We start from the raw sequence: 26,712 nt of genomic DNA, 5'->3' as shown, positions 1-26,712 counted from the left end.
ATTCGTTATACGAAATTCTTCAGGTTTTCAAAGCCGTTTCCACGCTGCTAACGTTGCGTCTATGCGGTCAGAAGCGGCAAACGAACATCAAGACTAACTGACAAATGGAGAAACCGACGAACTAACCGGCATAGAATAAGCACCGACAAACGCAACAAACAGTGTGACAGTTAGGCTCTTGGACACAATGTCAAAACGACCAACGTGCCGACGACGTACATGACCGCAACAACAATTTTTCATTTGCGAACTAACGCGTTGAAGAAAACTCGTTCCTCTCACCAGCCAATCTGAGTTCAACAGTTTGCTCACAGCGCTCACCAGAACGCATAGCCCGTCGAACAGGTAAGTAACAGGTAAATTACCGATTGGAATAGTGGCGCTCAATGTGCGCGCACACACAACGAAGCGAATACGTGCGCGACGAACAGGCCGCAGCACCGCGCCGAAAAGTTGGCCTGTGCGCACACATGCAAGTTAATGAAAACAAACAAAACAGCAGGGAAAACCAGCAGATAACAACAATAACAAAACCCATACCGCTTGCACTCATTACTCTCCCGGTAGTACGTGTAGTGGCAGTTGGCAGTGGCAACAGCGGCACCGCCACAGTAGTCAAGTCAACCCAGTCAATCGGTGGCTCAGTGGCTCGTTGGCTCTTTTGTATAATGCTGCAACTGGTTTTTGGTTAACTTGGTGGCTAACGCTTGTACGACACGTCAGTTGGGAGCGCGCGCATATGGCGCTCTGAGCGAACAGCATAGAGCGTCAATCATTGAGGATCACAGGTGTTTGTGAGCACTGCGTTTTGAGTTCGTAGCATTTTATCTCTCACATTCTCTCACTCTCTGTAGCAGCTTAATGGGCGCTCTTTTTTCGAATTGGGTGCAGCAAAAGGTTTTTAGGCTCGTTGCCCCCAACCGTGCCACTCTCGGATTAGTCTTGAGAAGTTGATCGTACCAATCGCACCTGTAAATAGACGTAACGGTCGAAACGCAGTGAGCAATCATACGGACGGTTTGGATTTTGCTCTGTTTCTGTTGTTGTTTTTTTCGTTTGTGTGCTACGCTCTTTTTTTTAAGCGTGTTTAGCTGTGTATTCATTGTCTCAATAACAACGACAAATACAACGCGTACACCAATACATAAAAGTGTCCTACAACAACTACAACTAATATACTGTGTATGTGTAAGAAATGAATAAATAATAAAGGAGTATATATATACATAAGTATAAGAAGATTAAAGTGCGCAGTAGCAGTGGCGACGAGCATTCGTTTCAACGGAAGCGGTAGTGGTGAGAAAAGGCACCAAACCCTGGGCAAGGTTGCCTAAGCTGGCGGGCGGACAGGCGGGCGGTCGGTCGTACAGAAGGTGGCTGGCTCATAGAGAGGTTTGCCGCGCATCTCAAAGGGATCGTGGTGGGATTTCAAGCGCTTGTTATAAAGCAAGTCGCTATTGTTTTTGTAATTTGCGACTTTTTGCATGCTTTTGTTATTGCGCGCGTGTCTTATTTGAACTTGCAGCTTGGCGTTTCGTGTGATCTAGAGAGAGAGTTTACTCTCATCTGATTTGTGCAGTCTTCGGACATTCAAACTCGCGCTCCGAAACGTTGAAGCAACTCACTCACCAAAATCTTAGCTGTCGATTTTCCATTCACCACAACTCGTTTTCTAGCATTCGAGTGTCGGATGCTCTGGCGTTTGGAAAAAGGTGATATCTACAGATAGGCACACATACAGTTAGATATTTGATCTGTACCTACATATGTGTGTGTATGTGTATCATGTACGACGTTCGGCTGAGCTTAGAAGGCATATCTTTACGGTGTCTATACTGTCAGTGCGCTAGCTATATTGCTATACATATATATATATATATGCGTATATGCTGCTTCGTGTACATATGTGTGTGTGTATGTATGTGTATCATGCGACCACAGCGCGATTTCGACAATTTTCTAGCATCGTTCAGCGTTTAACGTCAACCGCGTCGTCGCCGTCGCCGTCGCCGTCGTTGTCATTGTCGATATCGTCGTCGTTGCGCTATAGTCGTTTGGTCGTGTGGGTAGAGATTGGGACTACTTGAGGAGCGATTTGGTAGCTGCACTGGCTTCAGCTCCTATTTCAAAACAGAATGTAGGAAAACACATTTCAACTGCTGTTTGGCCAGCACCACCAAGCGAGTTGGAGTTTTGGCTTACAACGCAACTTGTGGTTCTTGCTTTGTTGTTGTATTACTGTTGCTTTTCTCGATTTTGTGTTTTTTTGTTGTTTAACTTTTGCTTTATTATTTTATTATGCTGTTACCAGAGGGTGTACGTATGTATGTATTGTATATATGTGAGTGTATGCGTATTGTTGTACACATATACATAAAAATAAATACTCATAGCTATACATGTTTTGGTAAATGTATTGACTAGGCAACAGGGCGTCACAATGGGCCATGATAGACGATCGAATAGCGATAGGTTTATGGGCGTTCACGCAGTTGTAGTCATGAAAGGGGTAAGATAATGGCTTGTAGGTAGGAAATTAATGCACATGCACGTGTGTGTGTATTTGTATGTGTGTAGAGTAGCTGATGCAACTGCTGGAGTTTACTGAGGCGACATACATACATACATACAAGTTTTTTAGATTACTAGATGTTGGAAGTGGTGAAAAGGGTTGCGGAACGTGCGGGAGTTGGAAAATTCCTAAGCAATGGGAATAATGTGTGAAAAGAAAGCCGCAGTGAAATCAAAAAAAATCTTTTAAAAATCATGTGTAACATATATATATTAACTGAACAAAACCGAAGTGAGAAATTAAAAATAAAAAGTTGGAAATTACTAAAAACATTAGAATAAAAAGTAAAATAGTGAAAATTTAGAAAACAACATTGACATATTAAGTTTAATGAAAAGAAAATTATAAAAATTTTTATAAAAAAAAAAATATTACAAAAAATATGTAAAAAATGTAATAAATATATAAAAAATTAAAAAAAAAAAATTTAATAAAAATTAAAAAATTATAGAAAATTTAAATTTTTTAAATAAAAAAACGTATAAGAAAGAAATAATAAAATATAACAAAAACTTAAATATATCAAAAATTTTAATATTACTAAATAAAATGAGTCAAAACACAAGAAAAAATAAAAACTTAAGCAAAAATTTATAAATTTTAAATAAAAAAAATTCAATTTCAAAGAAAGTCATTGATTTTAATTATGGTCAATTTTTGAATCATATTTTTAGTTACTCTAAATACATACATTGATAATATAATTTAAACAGTTTCTAGTTTCATAATTTTTATTTATGTAAGAACAGTACTAGTTTTTCGTGTTTCAGTGCACTTTTTTCTTAAGAAAGATTACATATTTTTGTAAAATTAAAAAAAAAAATTAAAATTAGTAAAAATATATGTATGTCTGCACCAACGACTAAAATATTAAAATTTGTTATGTTGGTTTAAAATTTTTTTTAATGCAATGTTAAATAAAAAAAGAATAACTTATAAAAAAATAAGACAAAATATACAAACAACAATAAAAAACATGAATTAAAAAAAAATTTCGATAACAAAGAACACCAGTTATGATGTTTAAATGTTTTAAAGCAGTAATTTGAAATTATGTTTGAAAATTAGTTAAAATTAAAAAAATGTATGTGTGTCAGCACCAACAACAGAAATATGGAACTTTTTTTTGCAGTGTTTGATGCCGCTTTCATAATTCTAATTTTACTTAATTTTTAAATTTTGTTTATTTTTTAATTTGTAGTAAATTTTTTAATATTTTCTAATTTTATTTATTTTAATTTAAAAGTTAATATTTTTGATTTTATTTAATTGAAATCAGGGAATACATATTATAAGTAATATTTACTGTTTTATTTATTAATTTTTCATTTAATTTTTTTAAATTGATTCATTTCTATTTATTTTTTATTAATTTATTTTCTGTTTTTTAATTTTTATAAACATTTTATTGATAAATCATAATTTAAAATTTGGCAAACTCGTGCCTAAACAAATGTGTGAATGCACATTGTTAAAGAATTTTTCAAAACTAACAAAAAATATTTTGCATTTATTTAATTATAAATTCTATTTTATGTAACTTGTTTGTTAAACAGTCGGTTAAACATTTTTTTCCAATTAAAAATTCAAAAAAAAAGTCTATCAAATACAAACATATTTTTTTTATAATAACCTGTAAGTAGTTTCTGTAGTTTTCGAATGCTTGCGTTTTTCACATTAAATTTTCTAATTTTTTCAAATTATTTTTGAAATTTTTTTACCGTCCAAATAATTCTTAGTGCCAAAATAAATTGAATTTCTATATATATAACGTAAGAATCATATTTTAAAAAAAAAAATTTTTTAAATATCAATTTTTTTTTGTAAAATAAAAAAGAGATGAATGCTTTAATTTTACACTAAATATTCTAATTTTAAAAAATTAGCTTCTAAAGTTGTAACTTAAGAAGTTTTACTTCATTCAAATTATACATTTAATATCAAAAAGTTTTATTATAACAAAATTAAATAATTGTGAAAATTTTTCTTCTTCTAATTATGTTTTATTTTTTTTATAAAGTGCTCTATTTTTATATAAATAAGGCAATTATCCAAAATTTTTTTTTATGACAATAAATAAAACTGATTAGTTAAATTTTTTGAAATGAAATACATTATATCGATATTTATATAAATTAAAAATAATAAAAATATCTGACTCTGTCGAAAAAATCAATAAATTAATAATAATTAAAACCAAATATAAAGATGATAATTGTGTAAAAGATATTCGAGTGCATACTAAAAACTTTACACAAAATTTCATTAAAAAATTAGAGAGAAACATAATACATATCAAAAATTGCTAAAGAAAAGTGAGTTTGAGTATCGAAAAAAAATGTCAAAAAGTGCAGTGAAATTAAAAACTAACAGCAATTTTTGAATGCTTCAAAAAACCACAGCAAAAACTCCAACCAAGTGAGGTGCAAGAAAAAAGAAAAATATTTCAACACACATTCATAAGTACATAACTACACACGTCTGCATGTACAAATAAATATGTATGGGTGTGTGTGTATGAGCAGTAGCCTGCATGCATGTGTTCGTGCATTTGCTTGTGTGCGAACAGGTTTTTATTTAAACTACGCGCTCGAAAATGAAGTATTGTCTTCGTTGAGTTCGGGCCGAAAAGAACGACATCAACGTGTGGAAAGGTGAAGAAAGGCGCAAGTAAAGAGTGAAGCACATACATACATACAAACAAACATATAAAGTAAAATTGATAAAACAAAAAGGAAAAATAAATTTAAAAAATATACAAAAACAACTGTATGTGAGGCTGTGTGCCTTTTGGTTTCGTGGAAGTGTAAATGCATTTGTATTGTGTATGTGTGTGTACATGTGTGTAACTGTGTATTGGTGCGCTTATGCTGGCATGCAATGTTACTGTTGGCCACAATTTTCTTCCTCGATCGCCGTTGCAGCTGGACTTGGAGTTAATTTTCGTGCTATGCTCATTTTTTATTGTGTCTTTTTTTTTTTTTGGCTGTGAAGTCAAAAGTGAAGGCTGCAACGATTTGTGTGTGATTTCGTTAATTTTCTGTTATAATTTTTATTTTATTTTTTGCGTTTTCGGTGTGTTGGCACTGAAAGCATACGCTGTGAGTTATTTAAATTGACCTAAACATGATTGGAAAAGTATTTTTGAACTAAAAAAATTTTAATTTTTTAATAAATATAAGAATTATAAGGAAATTGCAGCGATGTGAAGTAGTGAACTGCGAAATTTTGCAAAATAATTATGCCAAAAATATTTTTTTATAAACAGCTCTCTGTGCAAAACTTTTACAGTATAAATAATAATAAAATAAAAAAAAACTAAAGTGTTTTAATAAATTGTGGATAAAGATATTTTTTTTAAATAAAAAGCATTAAACTATATAATTAAAATTTAATATAATAAAATATGAATAAAAATAATTATAATAAAATATGAAATATTAAAAAATTAAAGTAATTAATAAAAATAAAATATATAAATAATAATTTTTAATTAATAAATTCGAAAAATCCATGGAACATTAATAATAAATACAAAAATATGTTTAATAATTACTAATTAATTATAATTAATAACAAAAAAATTAATGAAATCAGTAATGACTGCCAAAAATTCAAAATTTAATGTTTATTAAAAAAATTCATGAAATGACCTACACTTCGAAAAAAATTAAAATTAAATTCATTTAATTTAATTATTTAATTATATTAATTTAATTATTAATTTTTTTCATATCAATTTGTTAAAAAGTAATTTTAAGAATAATATCAATTCTATTTACATTACAAAGTATAAATAAAGAAAGTTATAAAGAAATGTATTAAAAAAAATATTACAATATATATGTCAAAAACTTTAATAAAAATATAAAAAATTAATAAAATATAACAAAAACTAATAAAATATTAAAAATTTTAATATTAATAAATAAAATGAACACATTCAAAACACAAGAAACAATAAAAATTTAATCAAAAAATTATAAAAATAATTAAAAAAATATATATAATATAATTTAAAAAAAACTACAAAAATAAATATAGCAAAATTTAATAAGATTGAGATCTTTGTGGTATTATAAATTAAATTTTTAATAATATAAATATATTGAGAAATTATTATTTTTTTTTTAAATAATATAATATATACCGAATTCACACAATAAAATAGCAAAAACTCCAGGAGTTTTTAGAATATGATTAATTTTAATGTATTATTTGACTTAAAATATATCTTAAATTCTTATTAGAAATTACCGTTTGGTCATTAAGTCAGCTTTTGAACGAGCTATAATTTTCCTCAAGCTTGTGATATAATTACATTTACTAATTGTATATCCAACGCTGATGTTCATATTTATTATTTAATATAACAATTTCCACGTCCAACTCCTGTTAATTTACTTTTTCGCTCACCAATTTCGAAACATAGGTTCTTGTCTTCTAAGCAGTACGCACTGACTTAGAGAAGTCATAAGTTGGACTCTGCTTACCTCAATGAGCTATAACAAACAGAAACTTATCCCTAACCTATTTGTAATTTTTTATGAGGATCGAGGTACTATTTGCAAGTATTTTTAATCTCTGAAACATTTCTCAGCTTCGAGGAATTCTCTAGTTTAAAAAATTCCCAGTTACAGTGCAAAACTACTTGAACTGTTCTTAAACGTTTATTTTTGGGAAGTAAGAAATTTAATGAGCAAGGCTAATAATGATACCATTTAGTTGATTTTTATCTAACGGTTACATACAAGAGATCTTATTCGCGAGAATTGGCTGCATAAATTCCAAAACGATGTACTTCTTAGCACGAAATATTAGGATCAGGAATCATTCTTCCTGGAAAAGTGTTAAAGATGGAAGCAATTTATTCTCAACTAATGCAGAAAATATTCATTGTAATTTGACGATAAATGCATTGGCTTTGTTGAAGAATCTGCAAGAGCGCTAAAACCATTCACCATTAAGAGGTTATATTTGTTATTGTAAATTTCAAAAAATCGATTTTTTGCCTATACTACATATATAAAATGTACATATGTTTGAGAATATTCTTTGAAGTTGCTATGGCAATTGGTTTCGGAGATATGAGCGTACGTGTACGAGTTTTTCAACTATATTCGGCTTCTAATATATTAAATACGTTTTCCTTGAAACGCTGTTTTCAGAACCGTAAAACAATTGCTCCGAAACGGCTTGACCGACCAAATTTGAAATTTTCACACGACTTTCCTAGATTTTTAAGGAGGAGTTTAAGGAGTTTTTAGGTAACATAAAGTACAAATATCTGTTCAAGTGAAATCCATCGATTTTGAATCAACTCTACGACCTAACCTTACTAGATATATTTGTCAGGTAATGATCGAAGGAATAAGATGTTTGATAATAATTTCGCTATTTTCAGTTACTCTGGAATGTATTATTTTCACAAAAAACGAGTGTTTTAGGGAAAGAAAATTTGACTAGTGTTTCAATCATTATCTGTATTAATTTATAGAAAGAATATTTTTTAGGGTTTTGGGTTTGATATAATTCCAAATTTTTTAAAATGAATTGCTAATTATAAAAGTACATTAAATCTATAAAAGTAAATTAATTTCATTTATTTATATTGTACAATGGAATGCCTTTTCAAAACTAAATTCGAAAGCATATGCCTTTATCTGACATGCAAATGGATATAACCTTAACTTTCTTCTTCTACATAGACTTCAGTACTCTTTTAAAATACTATCGCGCGGCGGCATTAAATTTTCCACAATTTTTAATCAGTATGAGCGACGATGAATGCATTTTTCATTTACAAAAAACTAGTCTAATTATTTAAACTGATTCTAGTTCAACTTCGAGTTTGAGCAGTTTAAGTACCATTAGTTGAAGTATGAACCGACTTGGAACTTTGTGTTGCATTTTCTGAGACAAAAAGTAGTACTGCTGCTTTGATTAGTCTATTTGTTTAGCTTAAAACGAATTATTGCGTAAAATCATATTGCTTTAGAAAAAAAAAAAGTTAACAAAATTTTTTTTTGTGCGCTGTCTCACTCTGTGCTTAGCTTAAGTCTGATAAATGCATTTATGTAAAGCGCCTTAGAAATTACTTTTTGTGCAATATCTAAGTGCAATGAATTCGAAAGGGTGGCCATGTTAGAGATAAATAAATTATATATATTAAAAAATGGCGATAAGTAAATTAATAAAACACGAGATTGATACACTCCGTTGACCCAAACAAAATAGCATTAACATATAAATTGAGTAACAAATTACAACAAATCCATTCAAGCAAATGTAATTTATGTGCCGCTGTTAGCAAACTCGCTACTTTTCATTTTAAATACAATAACACATTAATGTAAGCGGCTTTTTGTAATACATTTTTGCAAAAAAAAAAAAATACAGCGCTTACACGCAGATGAAGGCAATAAAATGAAAAACCGATTGAGTTTTTGCATAAAATTTACAATTCAAGCGAAAAGCAACGCCACAGACACTAATTAGCTTGCGCGAAACAGCAGCAGACGCATTTAGTAGCCGACTAACTGTTGACGCTGCACGCAAACCTCAGCAATTCAGCGAATCGACGCGGCGCAATGCGATACGGTGCGGCGCGACGCACGCGGCACAGCAACAATGAGCATAGTTGAATATTTGTACAATACACATAGAGCATTCGCGCTGCACGGGAGCCGTTTTTTTACTTCTCGCTTAATTACTTTAAAGTGCTACCAACTTAAATTCAAATTCCAAAGTGTGGCTAATTAATTTCACCTCAGCGCCGCACGTCTCTCGTCGCTACGCTACCAGTTTTCCAGACGACGAAACAAGTTATGTGCTGACGACGGGTTGTTCGGCGTTGTTCGCATTGTTGTTGTTGCTATAGCCATAGCTGGCTGCTGTTACTCAGCTACTCAGTGCTTCTGTTGCTGTCGACCCGTCGAAGAGAAGAAAAAGAAGATTAACCATGCGCTTTACAAAATGTGCAGAGCGCGCATATGCATGCATGTCTGCGCGAGCTCGCTATACATTTATATGAATATTGGATGCTTGTGTTGGTACAAAATGTGGTAATGGCAGCGAGCGCCTTGCCTGCCGTGTCACTGTGCGCACCTTCACCACAGCGCACAGTCATCGCTTCAATGGCTCGACAACGTTTACCCCAGCGCTGTTTGTAGCATATTTGTTTGTTGGTCAGCGCGCGGCTTGAATGCGGCACGCCGCCGCCGCTACTACTACCACTACTACGACAATAACAACTACTACTACCAATGCAACAATTGCAGCAGCTGCCACTGTCATTGCCACCGAACACAGTGTGGTGCCGCGGCGCACAACCACAAGTGAGGCGGCGGCGGTGTCAACAAAGGCGTCCACGAGCCGCATCGCCATACAGCGCTTCGCTTTAACCCATTCGTTGCGCTTGCCGAACAATTGCACTATCAAGCAAGCAAACGAGCAACCAAGCGAGCCAGTAATGTGCCAAGCATTCTGTGGTTTAATATATTCACATTCATGCCAAGCGCGTCTCATGAATACAATCTGTAGATGGTCAGCGTTGTCTTGGCTTAGCTTTGGCATCTGCAGCAGTTTTATATTTTGCTGTTTCTGCTTTGCCGCTTAAGTTCAGTTGCTTCATTCTCTTTTGCTGGTCGCACACTCTACGGTAGAATAAACGTAGCATCTGCAGTGGTCCAATGCTCGGCTGCATAAGCACGTTCTGCCATCTTCATACGTGTTGTCCTCATAATCTTCAGTGTCAGCATCGTCATTATAGTGTTTTCTTGCATTTCCTTTCACATAGATTAGTGGTTATCGATGCACCGTTTTTTTGTTGATCTGCCTCAATATGCCGCTATTGATCTTCTTTTGCAAAGTTGCCACATTTTATTCCCCCCATTTTGCATTGCCCAAATGCATTAAAGCTTGACGGACTAAAACGATTGTTCAGCCTGGATAAGCACCGGAATGGGATACAGGTTATTTATTGCTTTCAGACAAATAAAGCATAATACATGGCTTTAGTTTGAAAGTAAGAACTCTTTTAAGTTTACAAAAAAGTATCATAGTCTGGTCTTACGGATGAGAAGTGATCTTCCAGGCATAAAAAGTTTCCAACTAACTAAATTGTTTTCTCGGCAGTCTGTTGCTTTTCACTCCCACTTTGAAGTCTAAAGTTTTTCTCAAACAACACTCGACTGGTTCTTTAATAAAAATGTTTAAGGAAGGCCTTCTCAGGTCAGCTTCTAGGGATAATTAATTGAATACGCTAGCCGCGGTCGAAATATCTCTCTTGGTGTAACTTATTGAGCACTAAATAGCGACTTGGTTTCTTCACACGAAGCTTGCCTTAACGCATCAATGAAACTGGAATATGGCGACCCGGCAAATCGTAGTTCTTCTTCAATCCAATAGTAGTTGAGGACCTTATCTCCACCATCAAAAAAATACCTTAAGAATTTTTGAATTTCGAAAACTTACGCCGGGATCTATATTTGAACAGAATTCAAGCTTTCATTTCCACCTGCCCTGCAGAGTAAAAAAGCCTTCTGCGTTCGTTACACTTTCCTATTAACTTACAAACTTTATTCATTGCAAGACAAACGAATTGAACTGGAACATCTTACACCCAACCATTAAACGACCACTGACGTGCCACCAGTACTTGGCGCATAGAGACTGTCGCGCGTCGTTTGCGAACACCAAGGTACGACGTGCGCTCAGCTAGCGTTCTTCGCTGTATAAAAAACACTCTCAATCCGGTTTTCAGTCTTCACCGAATTACAATAACAACAATACACAGCGCCATCGCGACTTTACTTTACTATTGCTCGCTGCCACACTACGTTAATCGTTTAGAACGTGGTCGGGGAAACGAGCAATTGCCGCGAGCTTCTGTATCTGAGGTTGCTGCCGTGCTGGCTAACCTGACTTGATCGTTGTGGGGCTCGCGGGTTGTTGTGCATTGTATTTTGTTTTTATCTTTACGAACGTTTTTTTTTTCTCGTTTTTTTTTTGTTTGCATTGCCGCAAGCCGCAGAGGCTTGACTGCATGCTATAGCGCCGACCGTCGTTTGCGCAGAGTGACTCGCTTGCGTGGCGACTGTTGGACAAACCGGCTGACTGCGTCGCTAGCTCACTGTTTACTTGTTGTCCGGAGCGCTTGCTTGTTTTTTTAAGACTCTTTATGTGCGCGTGTGTGCGCTTGTGTCTTAGCCGTTTGCCGCCTGTCCGCCTGACTTTTACGCGGGTCTTAGCTGTAGCTCTGTATTGTTGTTGGCAGCTTCGGTGGCTGCTTGCTTCGCCCGTTGGTAGTTGTTGTTGTTGGCTGAAGACAGTCTTTGAATTTTGTTTGTCTCGTCATCCATTGTGCGCGCTCGCCACCATGCTGGACGGACATTTACCCTATTTGTTTGTACGTAACTCTGTGTGTAATTTTGTGCTTAACGTGATTTTTAATTAAAAATCTTTTTAGACTTCAAGTAGGAAAAAGTGTACCTGAGTGCATACAGAGTGCGGCGCGTTGCCCCGAAGGTTTGCGCCCAACTAAATGGTACACATATGTAGGTATGTATGTATGTCGGGCGATACTTGTCCGCATCTTCAACGTTGGTAATGATCGGTGTACAGAGTGCTTGCTCCACTGAGGGAGGCGCACATTTTCGACAGGTTGGCATAAGAGATTCAATTGTGATAACCACTTGTCCGTATGTAGTGCAAACCGCCAAACATACATACGTACACATGAAGTATGAGCGCCTCAAAACAAGTCACAATCAAGGCTCTGCAGCGCGTTTGTGCAAGCCAAGCGCGCTTATGTTTTTCTCCTCGTATTTTTTGTGTTAGTATGGCCGAGGGATATCGCTTGTTATTCACTTAGAGATATTATCAAAGTGCTCCAGTATAAGTTAGCAAGAAAAATAAATTATAACTACACGAGAGGCACTTAGATAAAATATAAATGAAGCCGCAGTTAATGGCGAAATATTTTAAGCTCGAGTAAGCATATAATTACATAGTCATATCACATAGTATCGTAGCTGTAGTCGTAGGGTTAGAGCTGCATCTATGAAACTATTAACTATCAGACACTCGTTGTTGGGTACTGCAAGATCTTGGTAAATCTTATGGATGCAATTATCACAAGAAAACAACAAAAGATTAAACGAAACCCAAGTAAGACTAAGTATCTCCACGATCATGTCCACTGGCATAGTTGGTCTTCTGAATACTTTATATATGCACGACTGTTATTGCTTCTTCAAAGAAAAGAGGTTTATATTTGGAGCCACAACTTTCTGGCATTAGCTCATATCTACTGTACTAATATTTTACCGACATTTAGCATTACGGTACGACTTTTCTTCATTGAAATGCACAGCATTTGAGCTGAGTTTAATAGCTAGATCTACCAGTTTTATTTAAGATTTCCTCGTTTTACTTTAACTTCAGATCATCTCCCGAAGATAATAATTTTTATTTCACTAAAAATACTTTCCACCTGCCAAAATCTACATATTTAAGGAGCTTGCAAATATTTTGACTCAAACTTTGTTTACTGAAGAGTTTGCCGTTAGCTGCCTTTTTAGCTTCGAATTTGAAGTGCTCAACTTCAGAGAAACTTACCAAGCTGGTTCTCTTCTATCAGCTTACATATTTGATATTTCTTACATATTTCATTGCACTAACTTATGTTAAATCGTTATCTTCCTAAAGCTTTAGTAAAAATTCTACGAAATGTTTTTAAATATGAAAATAGTTAAAATTTGTTGTCAATGCAAGTCGATAGGAGTACTCTTAATAAACTAGTTTACTGTGCTGAAGCAAGAGAGTATAAGACTTTGAACTTTTCGAAGAGTACCACTTGGACCGCAAGCTCAGTTAGCATTTCTTTAGCAATTCATTTTGAAACTATCTAGAATACAAAATAAATGGAAAGATTTTATATTTTTTCTAAAACAAAGAGAGTTCTTGACAACTATGAATTTCGTGCTTATAAAGAACACTTACTTCGTAAATTTCTATCGTTTATTGCAAAGTGTAATTCACTACTGTACACAGTACGACTTGTAAGATATCGAAAATGTAGGATCTCAAACAAGCTGGATAGTGTTAAGACGTTCTTCCACTGCTTGCTGAATACCCGAAAGTACCGTGTTGGGTGGTTCTCGAATAATAATCATATTTTTGGACACTTTTAATGCAGTTTACATCAAAGTGTTTCTATCACATGTCTTAAAAATGAAAGTTAAGTTTCTAGTGATCTCTAGTTGAACTCAGCATTATAGATTCTTAAACAGAGCTCGTATCGTTTTAATGTTCTGTTTTGCAATGCAATGAAATGATTACATTTGATTCCATATTTGCACTCTGGTTACTCTCGGGTTCACATATGGACTCGTAACACTAGGAAAGGTTATGTAGAACTTAATCTCTGTAACTAAGGTACCCAAATTCAAAACAAATACTAGCTAGTTTTTCTTTAAAAAATACCTTGAAGCGGTAGTAGAGTAGGGTGCCACTAAGAAGCATTGGGCTACGGGTTTTCATAAGATTATCGATTTAATGAAGTACAAGTAATTGGCTTTTGATTGCGCGTGGCGAGCTGAGTGGTGCGTCTCTCTGTCCATCTGTATGTAGATACGCGAACTAGTCCCTTAGTTTTTGAGATATCATTATGAAATTTTGTACACGTTTTTTTTCTCCCCAAGAAAGTGCTTATATGTTGAATTGTCATTTTCGGACGACTATAAAATATGGCTGCCATAAAGATTGACCGCTCAAAATCAAGTTCCTGTATGGAAAACTTTTTGATCAAACAAGATATCTCCACAAAATTTGTTATAGATTATTGTCCAAGAAAATACTATAATCTCCGATGCAATTACTTAGATCGGACCTCTATAAAATATAGCTGTCATACAAACTGATCGATCAAAATCAAGATAAAGCTCTTTTCACACCTTTTACGCTATAAGACATAGACTTTTGTCTATAAGGCATGAGCTTGTGAAGGATATTATAGCTTCGGTGCAGCCGAAGCAAACGTTATTCCGATTTTTTAAGGAAATTAATTTAATTGATATTAATTACTTGTCCAATCGAGCTATTCAATAATATATTTCATTTAATGTAAATGGCTTCTAGAAAAGCCCCAGCAATAATTCTCACATATTGATGTTAGTAAGTTAACATAATACGATAATATATACAAATATACATATTTATATATATATATGCATATATTTGTACTTTTGTACTTATTATGTCTATGTATGCATACAAAATTTCGCATTTGCATTAATATTCAAATACATTATCTGTGTGCTTAATAGCATCTTAAAATAGCTGTAGTGTTAAACAAAGCGGAGAAAAAAAATACAAAAAAATACAAAAGAAAAATAAAACCGAAAACAAATATAAAAAAATTATAATTTATTTAAAATAAAGAACTTATTTTATTATTTTATTTATATTATCATGACTTTGTTGGTTTTATTATTGTAATTTTTTGTTGTAATAGTGATTTTTTGTTATTTTTGTAATTTTTTTTTGTTTTTATAATTTTTTTGTTTTCGTAATTTTTGTTTGTTTTTGTAATTTTTTGTTGTTGCGCTCTTACTGCCATAATGACTCTACTACCACGCTACCGTTGGACACTTTAAGACAGTTAGGCTTAGACACTTAAGTGAGTGCTTATTGCTGTATCTTCATTTACTAAATATTATATATACATATGTACGTGTGTACATATATTTACATACTTTTGTATTGTATATAATTTAGTATGTAGGTATGCCCGAGGCGTTATTAGCGCAATATTCTAAAAGTTAAGCGTGAAGCATTAGCGGAATAATGTGAAGTATTATAGAAAACTCTTTCAAAATACCTGCTGTTCCTGGTGTTGTTGTAGCTTTGTCATTTATCAGCTAATAAAGCAACTTTAGTTACACACAAAGCGCTGATAATGTGAATTTTTATATACGAACACACACACACATGTGCATGTGGAAATATGCGAGCGTATCATAAAGTCATAGATTAGCGTCACATCATATGGTCTAATACTGAAAATTATAGGCATTAAATGAGCTTGTAAAATCAAATGGACAGCGTGCGTTATTGTATTGTTGTTTCGAGATTTTAAGCTGTTGTGCGAAGCGCTTTTATTGCAGCAGCTAATAAGCGTTGAAAGCCATTTTTTTTAATAATAAAAATTAGCTTTGGAATATTTTTGGATAATTTTTATTTTTTTTTGCTCGGCAATTTTGATAGATATACTATGTATTTAAAATGGTAATTTCATTGTCAACGCCTAATCTACAAACGGTGGCAATTGCTTGATTGAAAAGAAAAAAATGTATATATTTTTTTGTTACTTTTGTATTACAAGTAAAATACAATTGACTATGACAGAGCAACATAAATTTCAAAAACACAAACAAAATGCTACAAAAAATATTAATAATTTAAATACTTATGTTGATACGAGGACAGTTACGGACAAACAAATGGAAACATTTCTAAAAAAAAAATATATTTATTTTTTATTTCGGTTAAAAAAAAAATTAATGAAATGAATTTAAACGAAAGATATATCCCGTATTTCCTTTAAATCCGTTTGGAGCGTAGTGCCAAAATAAATACTAAAAAAATATGATTTAATTTAATTACACTTCAACACTTTTAAAAACACTGTCATCAACTTCAAAAACATTTTTAAGAATTTTTTACCCAAATATGCATCAAGTCTGCTTAAACAAACAAATTTTTAAAATATTTCAACCACAGCGATAGTTATCGAGAACGCTCTGCACTTACACAATGCTTTGAGATAACTAAGTCGTTAAAAAGTTACTGCACTGAGTGTGACAATTATTTACTGTTATTTCCACGGCTTCTTTAAGGGCTGAAGAAAAGTTTTGCATAAAAAATTAGTTTTTGTAAATTATATTTGCATTCTTCAATATTTCTAGTTTGCCTATCTTATTACTAACTATGCAAGTCCCTAATAAGTCTAATATTAGCTGTTTTTAACTCGCTAAACTTTGGCGAATAGAACAAACAACAGATATAAATGCCACTGGTATAAGCTGGTATAAACCGGTATAATCCCATAGAGATGGAATTTCAAGCAGGTCTCACACTTTTAATGAGTTACCTATGTAATTTATTGCATTACCATAAATCTAGCTGGGTAACTGCGTAATTTTTGTTATAAGCGAGCAGATCATAAATGCAGGAGTGGCGAATCGAATACGGCTATAAAACTTTTGCTTGCTACATATTACCAAAACCCCCAAATAGCCGCTGTTGACAAAAACATTTCATGAATTGTATGATTTATAACAAATAACGTGACATACTTATATATTTACATACATAGGTATATACCATACATATCAAGAGGCTGAGCTAAGCCTTATTACCTAAACGAACTGAATACCCACATGAACTTAACATACATATTTTCTAGTTTTTTACATTCTTTATAATTTTTTTTTCTTTCAAATACAATTAAAGTGGCTTTTTGTCGACGTTGTCACATTTAAGCTGTCATCTGATAAGCCACGCCGCACAAGCCGCACTTATTTATTTAAATTCTTTTTGGACTCCAGTAACTGAAAAAGAACTATTATCTGCCATCAAGCCAAGCATTCTGCGATCGTTTATTTTCTTAGCCCGTTAAGAAAGTATGTGTGTAAGTACGCATGTGTGTGCGTGTGTGGTGTTTACTTAAGCCAGCAAAACAACGCCGTCATCAATGGTATTTGCTGCCTCAAAGGGGTTTTATTTGATTTTATGCTTAACTTTTTTCTACTTTTTTTTCATTTTGTTTGGCCCGAAGGCATTTTTTGTTCGAAGCTGTGCGCTAAGCATGCGCACACACACCCATGCATATACACATACACATATTTATCCTTTTTTTTCTTCATCATCATCTTAAAGTTTTTTTTATTTTATATTTTGTTTTCTGTCTTAGCCGCTTTGTTGCAACCTTCAGTTGCGGCACTTACGGCATTTACCCACCGATGTGAAGAAAAAAATAAAATATACATATACATATATACACACACGCATTTAAAAAAATTCCAATGTCCACCAGCCGCTGGCATTTGTGTTTTGAAAATTACAACAAAAAAGAAGAAACAAAGCGCAACAACAACAAAAAACCGACAAATAAAGGTCTAGCATCAGTGTGATACTCGTGGCTTAGGCTGTGGCAGTGTTGGCGGCCATTAGCCAGCAACCAGCAGCCATCGGCCATCATTTGAACAGCCACGATGAGCTCACATTTTCAGCTGAGGCTACTAGTGGGGAGGAGGTTAATAATTCCACAAAATTGCAGAACAGTTATTTTCCAAAATTCTTCTTTAAAGAAAAAACCATTTTCCATAAATAAATAAAAAAAAGTTTGTAACATCCAGAAATTTTAAACTAAAATATATAACTAAAATCAGCCGAAATGTAATAAATCAAGTGCTGTCTCTTGTCACGTCTCTCTGGTAATGCTCAGCTTCCAATTTTATCAATTCACCAGCTGTTGTAGGACTTCGCTTCTGTCATTTATGACAGATAACTACTTATTGCTTTGATGGCACAATACTACTCCGAATTGTGTTTAGGTGACTAAAATACGTCCAACGACATGAGAACGGACCTGTCACTTGTCATGATCAATAAAAAAAAATTTCTCAGCGGTCATGAATTGCCGGAGAGAAGTAAATTTGACTTTTGAGTTTAAAAGCCATTTAGAAATGATAGGATTTTTCGACAGTGCTAATTTTTGACATTATATAAGAAAAAAATGGTTCGGAGACTATATCCAAGTGATGAAAATATATATATACTCACAGATTCGTTTATTGGAAACTATATAAGACAAAAAGATTTCACATGATATTATATAATATTAAATGGATTCATAAATAAATAAATATAAATCCCAATAAATATCTTTGACAGCTTTGTAAAATTCTTATTTTCCCCCTTTGAATGACTCTATTACCTTTACCAGCATCTTAAACCCTATTTCTTTGTGAGCTCGAATCTCTTCAAAAGACTTTGATTATAGCTAAGGCAATCATCATTAGATTAACGATGAAAACTTTAGAAAGCGCTTATACCAGCCTTCAAGTAAGTCTCATTAAATAACTTTTGTTACATTCCCGAAAGACTCGCTTCTATTTTCCTCCTCAAAAGGGTATTTATTATTTGATTACTTCAATTTCACATACGTGGCTACGTGCGATGCGTGAGAGTTTCAATGAAATGAATGGCTATTTGTTTTACGAACTCTCTATCTGCATTCACTATGTCACTGTCCGTTTGTCTGTCTGACTATTTAGACGGCTTTACGACGTACGGCCAATTGTGCTGTTTGTTTATTTATACGTTTCAGTTTATTTTGTTTGTTGCAAAGATGCAAATGCAGTTACAGTTGCGAATGTAACACAGGAGGAATTTTGTAGCGGGGCTTTTGGTCTTACCGATCTGAAGACAATGCAACGGTTTCAGCAAAACTTTTTTGTCTAAGGTTTTAAAGAAAATAATACCTTTTCTTTACATCTTATTGTTCCAAAGACCTTAGAAAATCATAGCCTTTCAATCTGAGATACTTATACAAGTTCGTACTTAATCCAAATGAAAGAGTTTAAGAGCTCTTATTTGCACTACAGTTGGGTCTTCGTAACTGAAAAGTAACCGAGTTTATACCCTCCAAAAAACTATTGGGAGTTAGCAGTCTGAATTTAAGAACGACCCGAGGACTATTATAGACTAAAATTTATGAAGAGTGTGCTATTTCAAATCGAGGAACGACTATCAGCCTACAAAATATTTAAAAAGTGAGCAGATCTATCATATCTGTCAAAATTCATAAAAGTTATTGACATTTACAAGTGTATAAAATCAAATCAATGACTTCGTTGAGACGAAACAGACTTCTCAGTTAATAAGATAAAAAGAAAATTAAAGAATTTCCAACAGGGTATGCACCTAAGTAAGAACAATCTTTTTCGTATAAGAATCAATATGTGCGGTTGAAACGCTGCTGGTGGTAATATGATAACAATCGAAGGCATTATTAACATCATTACGGATAGTGCGAATCAAAGTGGATGAGAAATAGTGAATATTAAAGCTTTTATGACTGAGAAAGAGAGAAAGTTGTAGTAAGGATCCTTATAGGGGACACAATGAGCAGCTGATTATAAAGCTGTCGTGTTAGTTTTGCTGCTGCTGTGCGGCAACAATCTGCGTTCGATTAGCTCCGCGCAAATTGTGATGTGGTTTGATTGAGGTCAATGAATGTGACAAGATGCATGGCTTATAAAGCGGACTTAAGGGGAGGCGGCGCGAGTTTTTACAAAGATTTTTGTGAAGCGAATTTTGTTTACAAAGTCTGATGCCATAAAAAAATAATATTAAAAAAGAAATTTTTCGGGAAGAAATAGCAAAGTTGGTGTTGACTTCCTGAAATATGTGAAATTGTATTAAACTCACAAGCAACGTATCTCTTGCACAGTCAGCAAGAATTACAAAATTATTTAATGACTGTCGCGCCTCTGTCGCTGCTACTTGTCAGCTACTCTTTAACCGCGCATTGCATTGAGGCGCGTTAGTCGTGCACTGCACGCCAGTTTAGCAGTTCTAGTGAGCAACTGACGTTGCGTTAGTAACGCTTAACGCGCTGTCCAAATTCAGCTGACTACTGCATATAGTGTTTGCGATGTGTCTAGCATGTTTATCAAAGTCATAAACACCAGCTTATCGCTGCCGTGCTGGAAAGGAATTATTTTAGTCGTTTCTGCTTGAATGTAATAAAAATAACAATCAGCATTTTATTGCGCCATCATTTAGATAAATATTAGAGAGACGTCTATTTTACCACCGCTGTGTCAATAAAGTCATATATATAGTATAGGTACGTTTTTATATATTTGGAGACGCGCGGAAATCCCGCAGAACAAACACGCCGCTTATCTACTGCATTGAACGCTTACCGTTATTAGAATTAAATATTTTTTCTACAACTCCAAAAATAATACTCATATTAATTATTCGGTTTTTTCCATTACAGTAATAACTTTGCGATGTCAATGACGCGACGGTGAGCGCCACAAGGTTAACAATACGCGCCAACCACTAGTGCTAACTGAAAAATGCCTACCGAAAATACAATGTTAGAGGAGCGTCCGGGCGGCGGTGCCATGACTATGACGCGTCCCAGCCGCCTAGAACAATTCTTGCAAGCGCCTGGCGCTGGCGGCGTGTCGGAGCAACGTAGCGCGTCTAGCGGACGTGTACCGGGCGGCGCTGTTGCAGCCGCTGCAGCTGCGGCTGCTTATGAAACACAACTCGCTTATCAACATCATTTGGTGGCGGCTGGTTTAATGGGCGCTGGCGGTGGCGCGGCAAATGCGCAAGCGGCACATTCTGCCTTCGTGCCAGTGCTGCCATCACGTAACGCAATGCGCGCGCCAGGCGCCGCCGCCATTTATGGTGGCATGCTGGACGCGGAGGTGGCCAAGGAGGCGAGTAAACGTCATGGTAGTAATACAAATTTTGAGATCATCTCTATGATGGCGGATAAACGCAAAGAGTTGGCTTTGCGCGAGGCTGCTGCGGCGGCGATGTTGATGCAACGACCACCTGGACAGGGCCCACCACCGGGTGTGCCTACTGCTGTTATGTATCCACCACCACCATATTTGGGCGGACCGGGGCCATCACCAACTGGCGCCGGTACATTCGCCTTTCCATCGGCAGCCGCAACGGCAGCGTTGTTTCCCGCTGGGCTGCCACCAACTATGCACGCTGGTTTGGATCGTCGTTTGTTGCGTGCACCGGGACGCGCATCACGTCCGAAGAAACAGTTTATTTGCAAATTTTGTAATCGTCAGTTCACCAAGTCCTATAATCTGCTCATACACGAGCGCACGCATACCGATGAGCGACCGTATTCGTGTGACATATGCGGCAAGGCGTTTCGCCGGCAGGATCATTTGCGCGATCACAGGTGAGTTGGCACATTTTTTATACGCAGCTTTTCTTACAGTATTATTATTATTACCTTTTGCCTTGCACATCCATCATAAACTGTCAACCGCACAAAAACGCGCGCTGTACGTGATTGTCTTGCAAACGACAATGCAATCAAATTACTTTCGCATACAAAGAACGAGACATGTAAACAAAAAATAACACAACCCTGAATGCTCATTAAGCGCAATGCGGTTAGCGCGCGCAGTGTGCAACGGCAAGGGCAAACCGCAAGCCCTACGCAACCACAGCCTGTGCGCAGTCACTGCCAAACCACAAGCCAGTGCGTTTAAGCGACGTAAAAAAATGCGAAAAAAGGATTGAAAAATTACCAGCTAGCAGCGGCATTTATCTTACGAACACACAACCAGCAATCAGCCTGCGCGCAAGCGCTACAGTGCGACATGTTGTGTTTTCAACGCGCAGAACCTGTTTTCAGCTCGAGCATAATTTTTTCGTTTGTTTGCCCTGCCATTAGACTGTCGGTTGCCGCTTGGACTATTTGGCAAGCTATCACGGCGACAAGCCAGCCATTTTAAGGTGGCTGATGTGTAGCGATTTGCGGCGTTGCTGGCTGATGTGTTGACTTAAGCCATGGCCATTGCTGCCGGCCGTTGAAGTGATTCTATTTGTATAGTAAGCGAATCTGCTAGTTTTTAGAACTGCCGCGCGTCATCTGCCAGAAAATAACATTAATCATTCTGTAGCTGTATTATTTGCTAAAACTACACATCTTTTCTGAGAAATAAGTAATTATGTTGTTTTTAAGCTCATACGCTTTCACGCGTGCAAAATATTATAGTTCAGAAAGTAGATTTTTGAATATGTGATTAGTATTTGTTGGAAGTGAGTTAAGAAAGCTATATATCCCATTTATAGAGCTGCTCGGCTTTGTTTACTACACAGTTAGGTCAAGCCAAACAAATCTAAGAACTCGAAACAAAAAATTTCCCCGATGAAAAAGCTGCAAACGCTACTTTTTTATAATTTTTACCAAAACTATTCCTATCTTGAACTTAAAAGCTTTGTAATGATGGTTTTTAAAGCTAGGCTCTCTGAAAGACAACAGGAATGACCAATCTAACATCTCAAAGTGAGATAATACATTCAGAAGTAAAAAGCTTCTGGTTCTGCTGAACTTCATAAGTACCTACCATATTTCGGAAAGAGATAAACCGTAAGAGCTTGATTAGTAAGGTTTAACCCACTTTCGATTGAAAACTTCTGACGTATTTGCCGAAAATAACGCTAATCGACTTGACTGACATGAATAATAGTCGTACGTCCTAAGGGGCGACAGTTTGGTTATATAAAAACATCGACAGGTTTTAGATCTCAGAATCAATACTCAAGAGTCAAGACAAAATTTATATATGCTTATACCAGACTGAGATCTTTGGAAGAGATCTAAAGTTCGGACATATTTTATCAAAGTTGCAGTCATCACATGCTGGTGAGAGAAGGTCTTCGCGTTCAGGATACCACTACTGTTATGCAAAACTCAATCTTAAAGATTGTGAAAACTGTGAATTAAGCAATGCAGCGATGACCAAACGATGGTAAACCTTTTCACAAGAGACAAAAGACTCTGACATAACCAAAAATCAATCAATCGGTCAATCAAAAATATCGTTATGTTTTCTACATGAGTGAATTCAGGGTATACGAATCAGGAGACTTAACATAAAAGTTCTACTTCAATGAAACTTTGACCGATACCCGATACCTGAAATTTTGTGGATGAAGTAGTCCCGCGATGGAGGGAAAAAAAAGGTTCACTAGAATCTTAACTTGTATTCAAAAAAAATAGGCACGTTGCCAAGAGCAAGCTAACAATACCTTATATATTTGGTCTAAGGTACTCAATTTAGTAATCTACGGAGCTTCGTTCTAAAACTCATCTATTGTAATTAGTGTAAGCGTCTGCACAGTGCCGCCCCCAAGCATACACAACGCCAGCTTAATTAGCACCGCCACTAAGAACACAAAGAAGATATTCAACACAATCGTTAAAAGCTGGACGCTTTCGCATTTCCAACTATTTTACATATTCTCTGCATTCCTTTCATGCCCGCCGCTATTAATAGTATTCATGCTCTAGGCAAATTAATAAAAAACTTAATTTTTTCTCTCTCATTTCCACAGGTACATACACTCCAAGGAGAAGCCATTCAAATGTACCGAATGCGGCAAGGGCTTCTGCCAATCGCGCACACTCGCCGTCCACAAGATTCTACACATGGAAGAGTCGCCGCACAAATGTCCCGTCTGCAGTCGCAGCTTCAATCAGCGCTCTAATTTGAAAACGCACCTGCTCACCCACACCGATCACAAGCCGTACGAGTGTTCATCCTGTGGCAAAGTGTTTCGACGTAATTGCGATCTGCGACGTCATGCGCTCACACATGCGGTCGGTGACGGGCCGTCGGAGTACGTGGATGTGGGCGAAGAAGATGAAGGCCGACACTTGAGTGGTGATGAAGAGGACACACTACTGGAAGTGGATTCACCGCGTCAATCGCCAATACATCGCTTACATAGCGGTACGCCAACACAAGAGCTCGTCGCAGCTGGGAATGTAGAGAAGTCTAGCGGAGAGGCACGTGCAGCAGCGCGTATGCGTCTCAAACGTAAGGCATGTTATGATGCAGCCGAGATTTCTGATGAATCAGAAGAAGAGTTAGATGAGGATGATGAGTTGGATGAAGCCGAGCTGGAGGATGAGGCGGAGTTGGGCGAAGATGAGGAAGAAGAAGAAACAGCACAAAATTTGCCAAAAGTTGGTTTACTGGAACCGCGGCCAACTGGGCAGGGTGTGACACATTGCCATCACGAAGGCGGTGAAATGTATACTATGCGTCCGACGCATGAAACGCGTGACTTACATGATCCAACGCACGGTAGTGATTCGCCGCACACTTTTAACGTACCGCCTACCGGTTCCGCTTTCATGCCGTCCTCGCCGAGTGCACGTTACAATCCGATGCGCGCGCTACCCGGCGCTGGTGAATCCATACATTCGCCTTCAACATCTAATGGGCCCGAACCGTACATACCTATGTTACATGTACGTAGAGATCTCCATCCAAAAGCGTTACTATTAAGTGCCGGCGAAATGAAAGGTGCAAATATAATGCCACCAGGTGTATTGGTTGGCGCATCAGCGATACCCACACCAACACAACAACCACCACCGACAGCGTCAACAATGTCATTGCCAGCAGTGTTGACACAGGCAACACAAGCAAGCGGTATAGCGGCGGCAGCACCACCACCACCACCACCTTTACCACCGCTCTTAGATACAGGCAAGAATTTACAACAACCGCTGCACTCACCGCTCGAATCAATGCCCAGTTTTCTTGGTTCTATACCGATACGCAAGCGCATTGTGGGACTGGAACAAATGGCCGATGCGCAACGCGCCTACAATGCGCACACACAAAACGCCGGTCTCATGGCGCTCAATATGACGCGCTCGCATGCCGCGTTGAAAGCAGCGCCACCGCCGCCACACACTCTGCTCCCCGGTAAACCATATATATCAGTTAATCAAGCGCCGCTATTATGTGAGTCTAAATCGATGCTTGCTGCCGGCGCTGGCATTGCTGTTGGTAGCGCGCATGCTGACACGACAACGCTGATGAGTAGGGAAGCGGCAGTGGGGATAGCGCCATTAGCGAGCGCCAGCAGCAGCGGTGAACGTCACTATCTGTTGCCACCTAATAATGCAGTTAACTTGAATACTCAGGAGACGTTGAGTGGCGTGGGCGCAACGCGCTCATCACTATCACCAGGATCTACGGCGATGACTATGCAACCGCACCAGCAGCAGCAGCAGCAACCAGCGCCACCACCTACGCGTCGCACTGGCTTTAGCATAGAGGATATAATGCGGCGCTGAGGCTGAATTTGCTGCCACGACATTCCTATGTTTTACTTTTTACCATACCGCAATGGATTCCTTAAGATTTTTAACATGTTTCGCTATAAATTTATGTTTAAATAGTTTATAAAATACATTTAAAATCCTCAAGTGCCTTCTCATATGCTATGTACGTATATTCTAGTGCTTCAAAGCCATGCTATGTATACTTAAGTTATTCACACATAATTTAATTAGTCCTTTCGCTTAGCTTAAGTTGCTTATAGCTGTACTTTTATGCAAATCAATGAGCTTTTTATTTGTAAAATTTCAATTTTTTTCACTTACTATATTAAATATTAAACTATGTACACACACACACACATAATAAATATATGTAAAACTAGTTTTAAATATCCTAAGTTACTAGTTTAATATTTCCGTTATTTTTGTATGTATGTATTACACTTGCCGGGCACTTAGTGCTCTTAAATGAGTTACGTATGTATGTTTACATAAAATATTATATTATGATTATGAATAAAAGAATAATTAATAAAATGATAAAAAGTTATAAAAATGTATAACGCGTTGAGCAGCGCTTTCTTTTAAAAAATATTATTGAGTAATAATGCATGTGGATCTTATGTAACTGATTGAGCTGGGTGAAAATTGTACTGGACAGAATATTTTTTAAACAAAGATTACACCAACTTATCTACATATATTGGAAACCTTATCTATAATAATTTTGTGCTGCTGCACCGGAAAAGCAGACTACAGTTTTTTGTATAAGGCCTATGGAAAGACATTTGAGCATAGTATTATATTATTTTTTAATTTTAATGTGTTTTATTCTTCAGATTTTTTTGAGAAAAAAAAAAATTTCGGGATTTTGTTGTAAGTCTCGAAATTTGGCGATTTTCCGGAATTTTAAATTATTTAAATATTGAATGAAGTATCATTTACCAATACCTAAAGTTTTAGTAAAAATGTTTTAAAATATTAAAAAAAAAGTACTTGAGCTAACGCGTTCCCAAGGCTAATCACGAAATTCAAAAATTTGTTTTTTTAATATTTCCAAACGTATGTAATAACATTAAATTGTTGTCTTCTCTTGGAGTATTGAAAAAAAGATGCTTTCCTAGTTGCGTGAGATCCACAGCGCAGTTAATATTAAAAATTAAAAAAAAAAATTAATAAAGTTATAAAGTGATATTTTATGAACTGAAAACAA

At 35.8% G+C, this 26,712-nt stretch overlaps 1 protein-coding gene across 2 annotated transcripts; it reads left to right on the top strand.

Annotated features, from left to right (window-relative positions):
* Positions 1-931: 931 nt before the first annotated feature.
* Positions 932-26,712, top strand: bowl (brother of odd with entrails limited). Of its 2 annotated transcripts, none has more exons than XM_014241493.3 (3): positions 932-1,182; positions 20,649-21,587; positions 23,756-26,712. In XM_014241493.3, the coding sequence occupies exons 2-3, from the start codon at positions 20,731-20,733 to the stop codon at positions 25,512-25,514; spliced, it is 2,616 nt and encodes an 871-aa protein (XP_014096968.2). In that variant the 5' UTR covers positions 932-1,182; positions 20,649-20,730; the 3' UTR covers positions 25,515-26,712. The 2 variants fall into 2 exon arrangements, with proteins under 2 accessions (XP_014096968.2, XP_069963432.1); XM_070107331.1 differs by having other exon boundaries at positions 932-1,188.

The sequence above is a fragment of the Bactrocera oleae genome, chromosome 3 (genome assembly GCF_042242935.1).
Source record: "Bactrocera oleae isolate idBacOlea1 chromosome 3, idBacOlea1, whole genome shotgun sequence".
Classification (NCBI taxonomy): domain Eukaryota; kingdom Metazoa; phylum Arthropoda; class Insecta; order Diptera; family Tephritidae; genus Bactrocera; species Bactrocera oleae.
The sequence above is the reverse complement of the archived record's forward strand: the minus strand, read 5'-3'. Positions and strand labels throughout refer to the sequence as shown.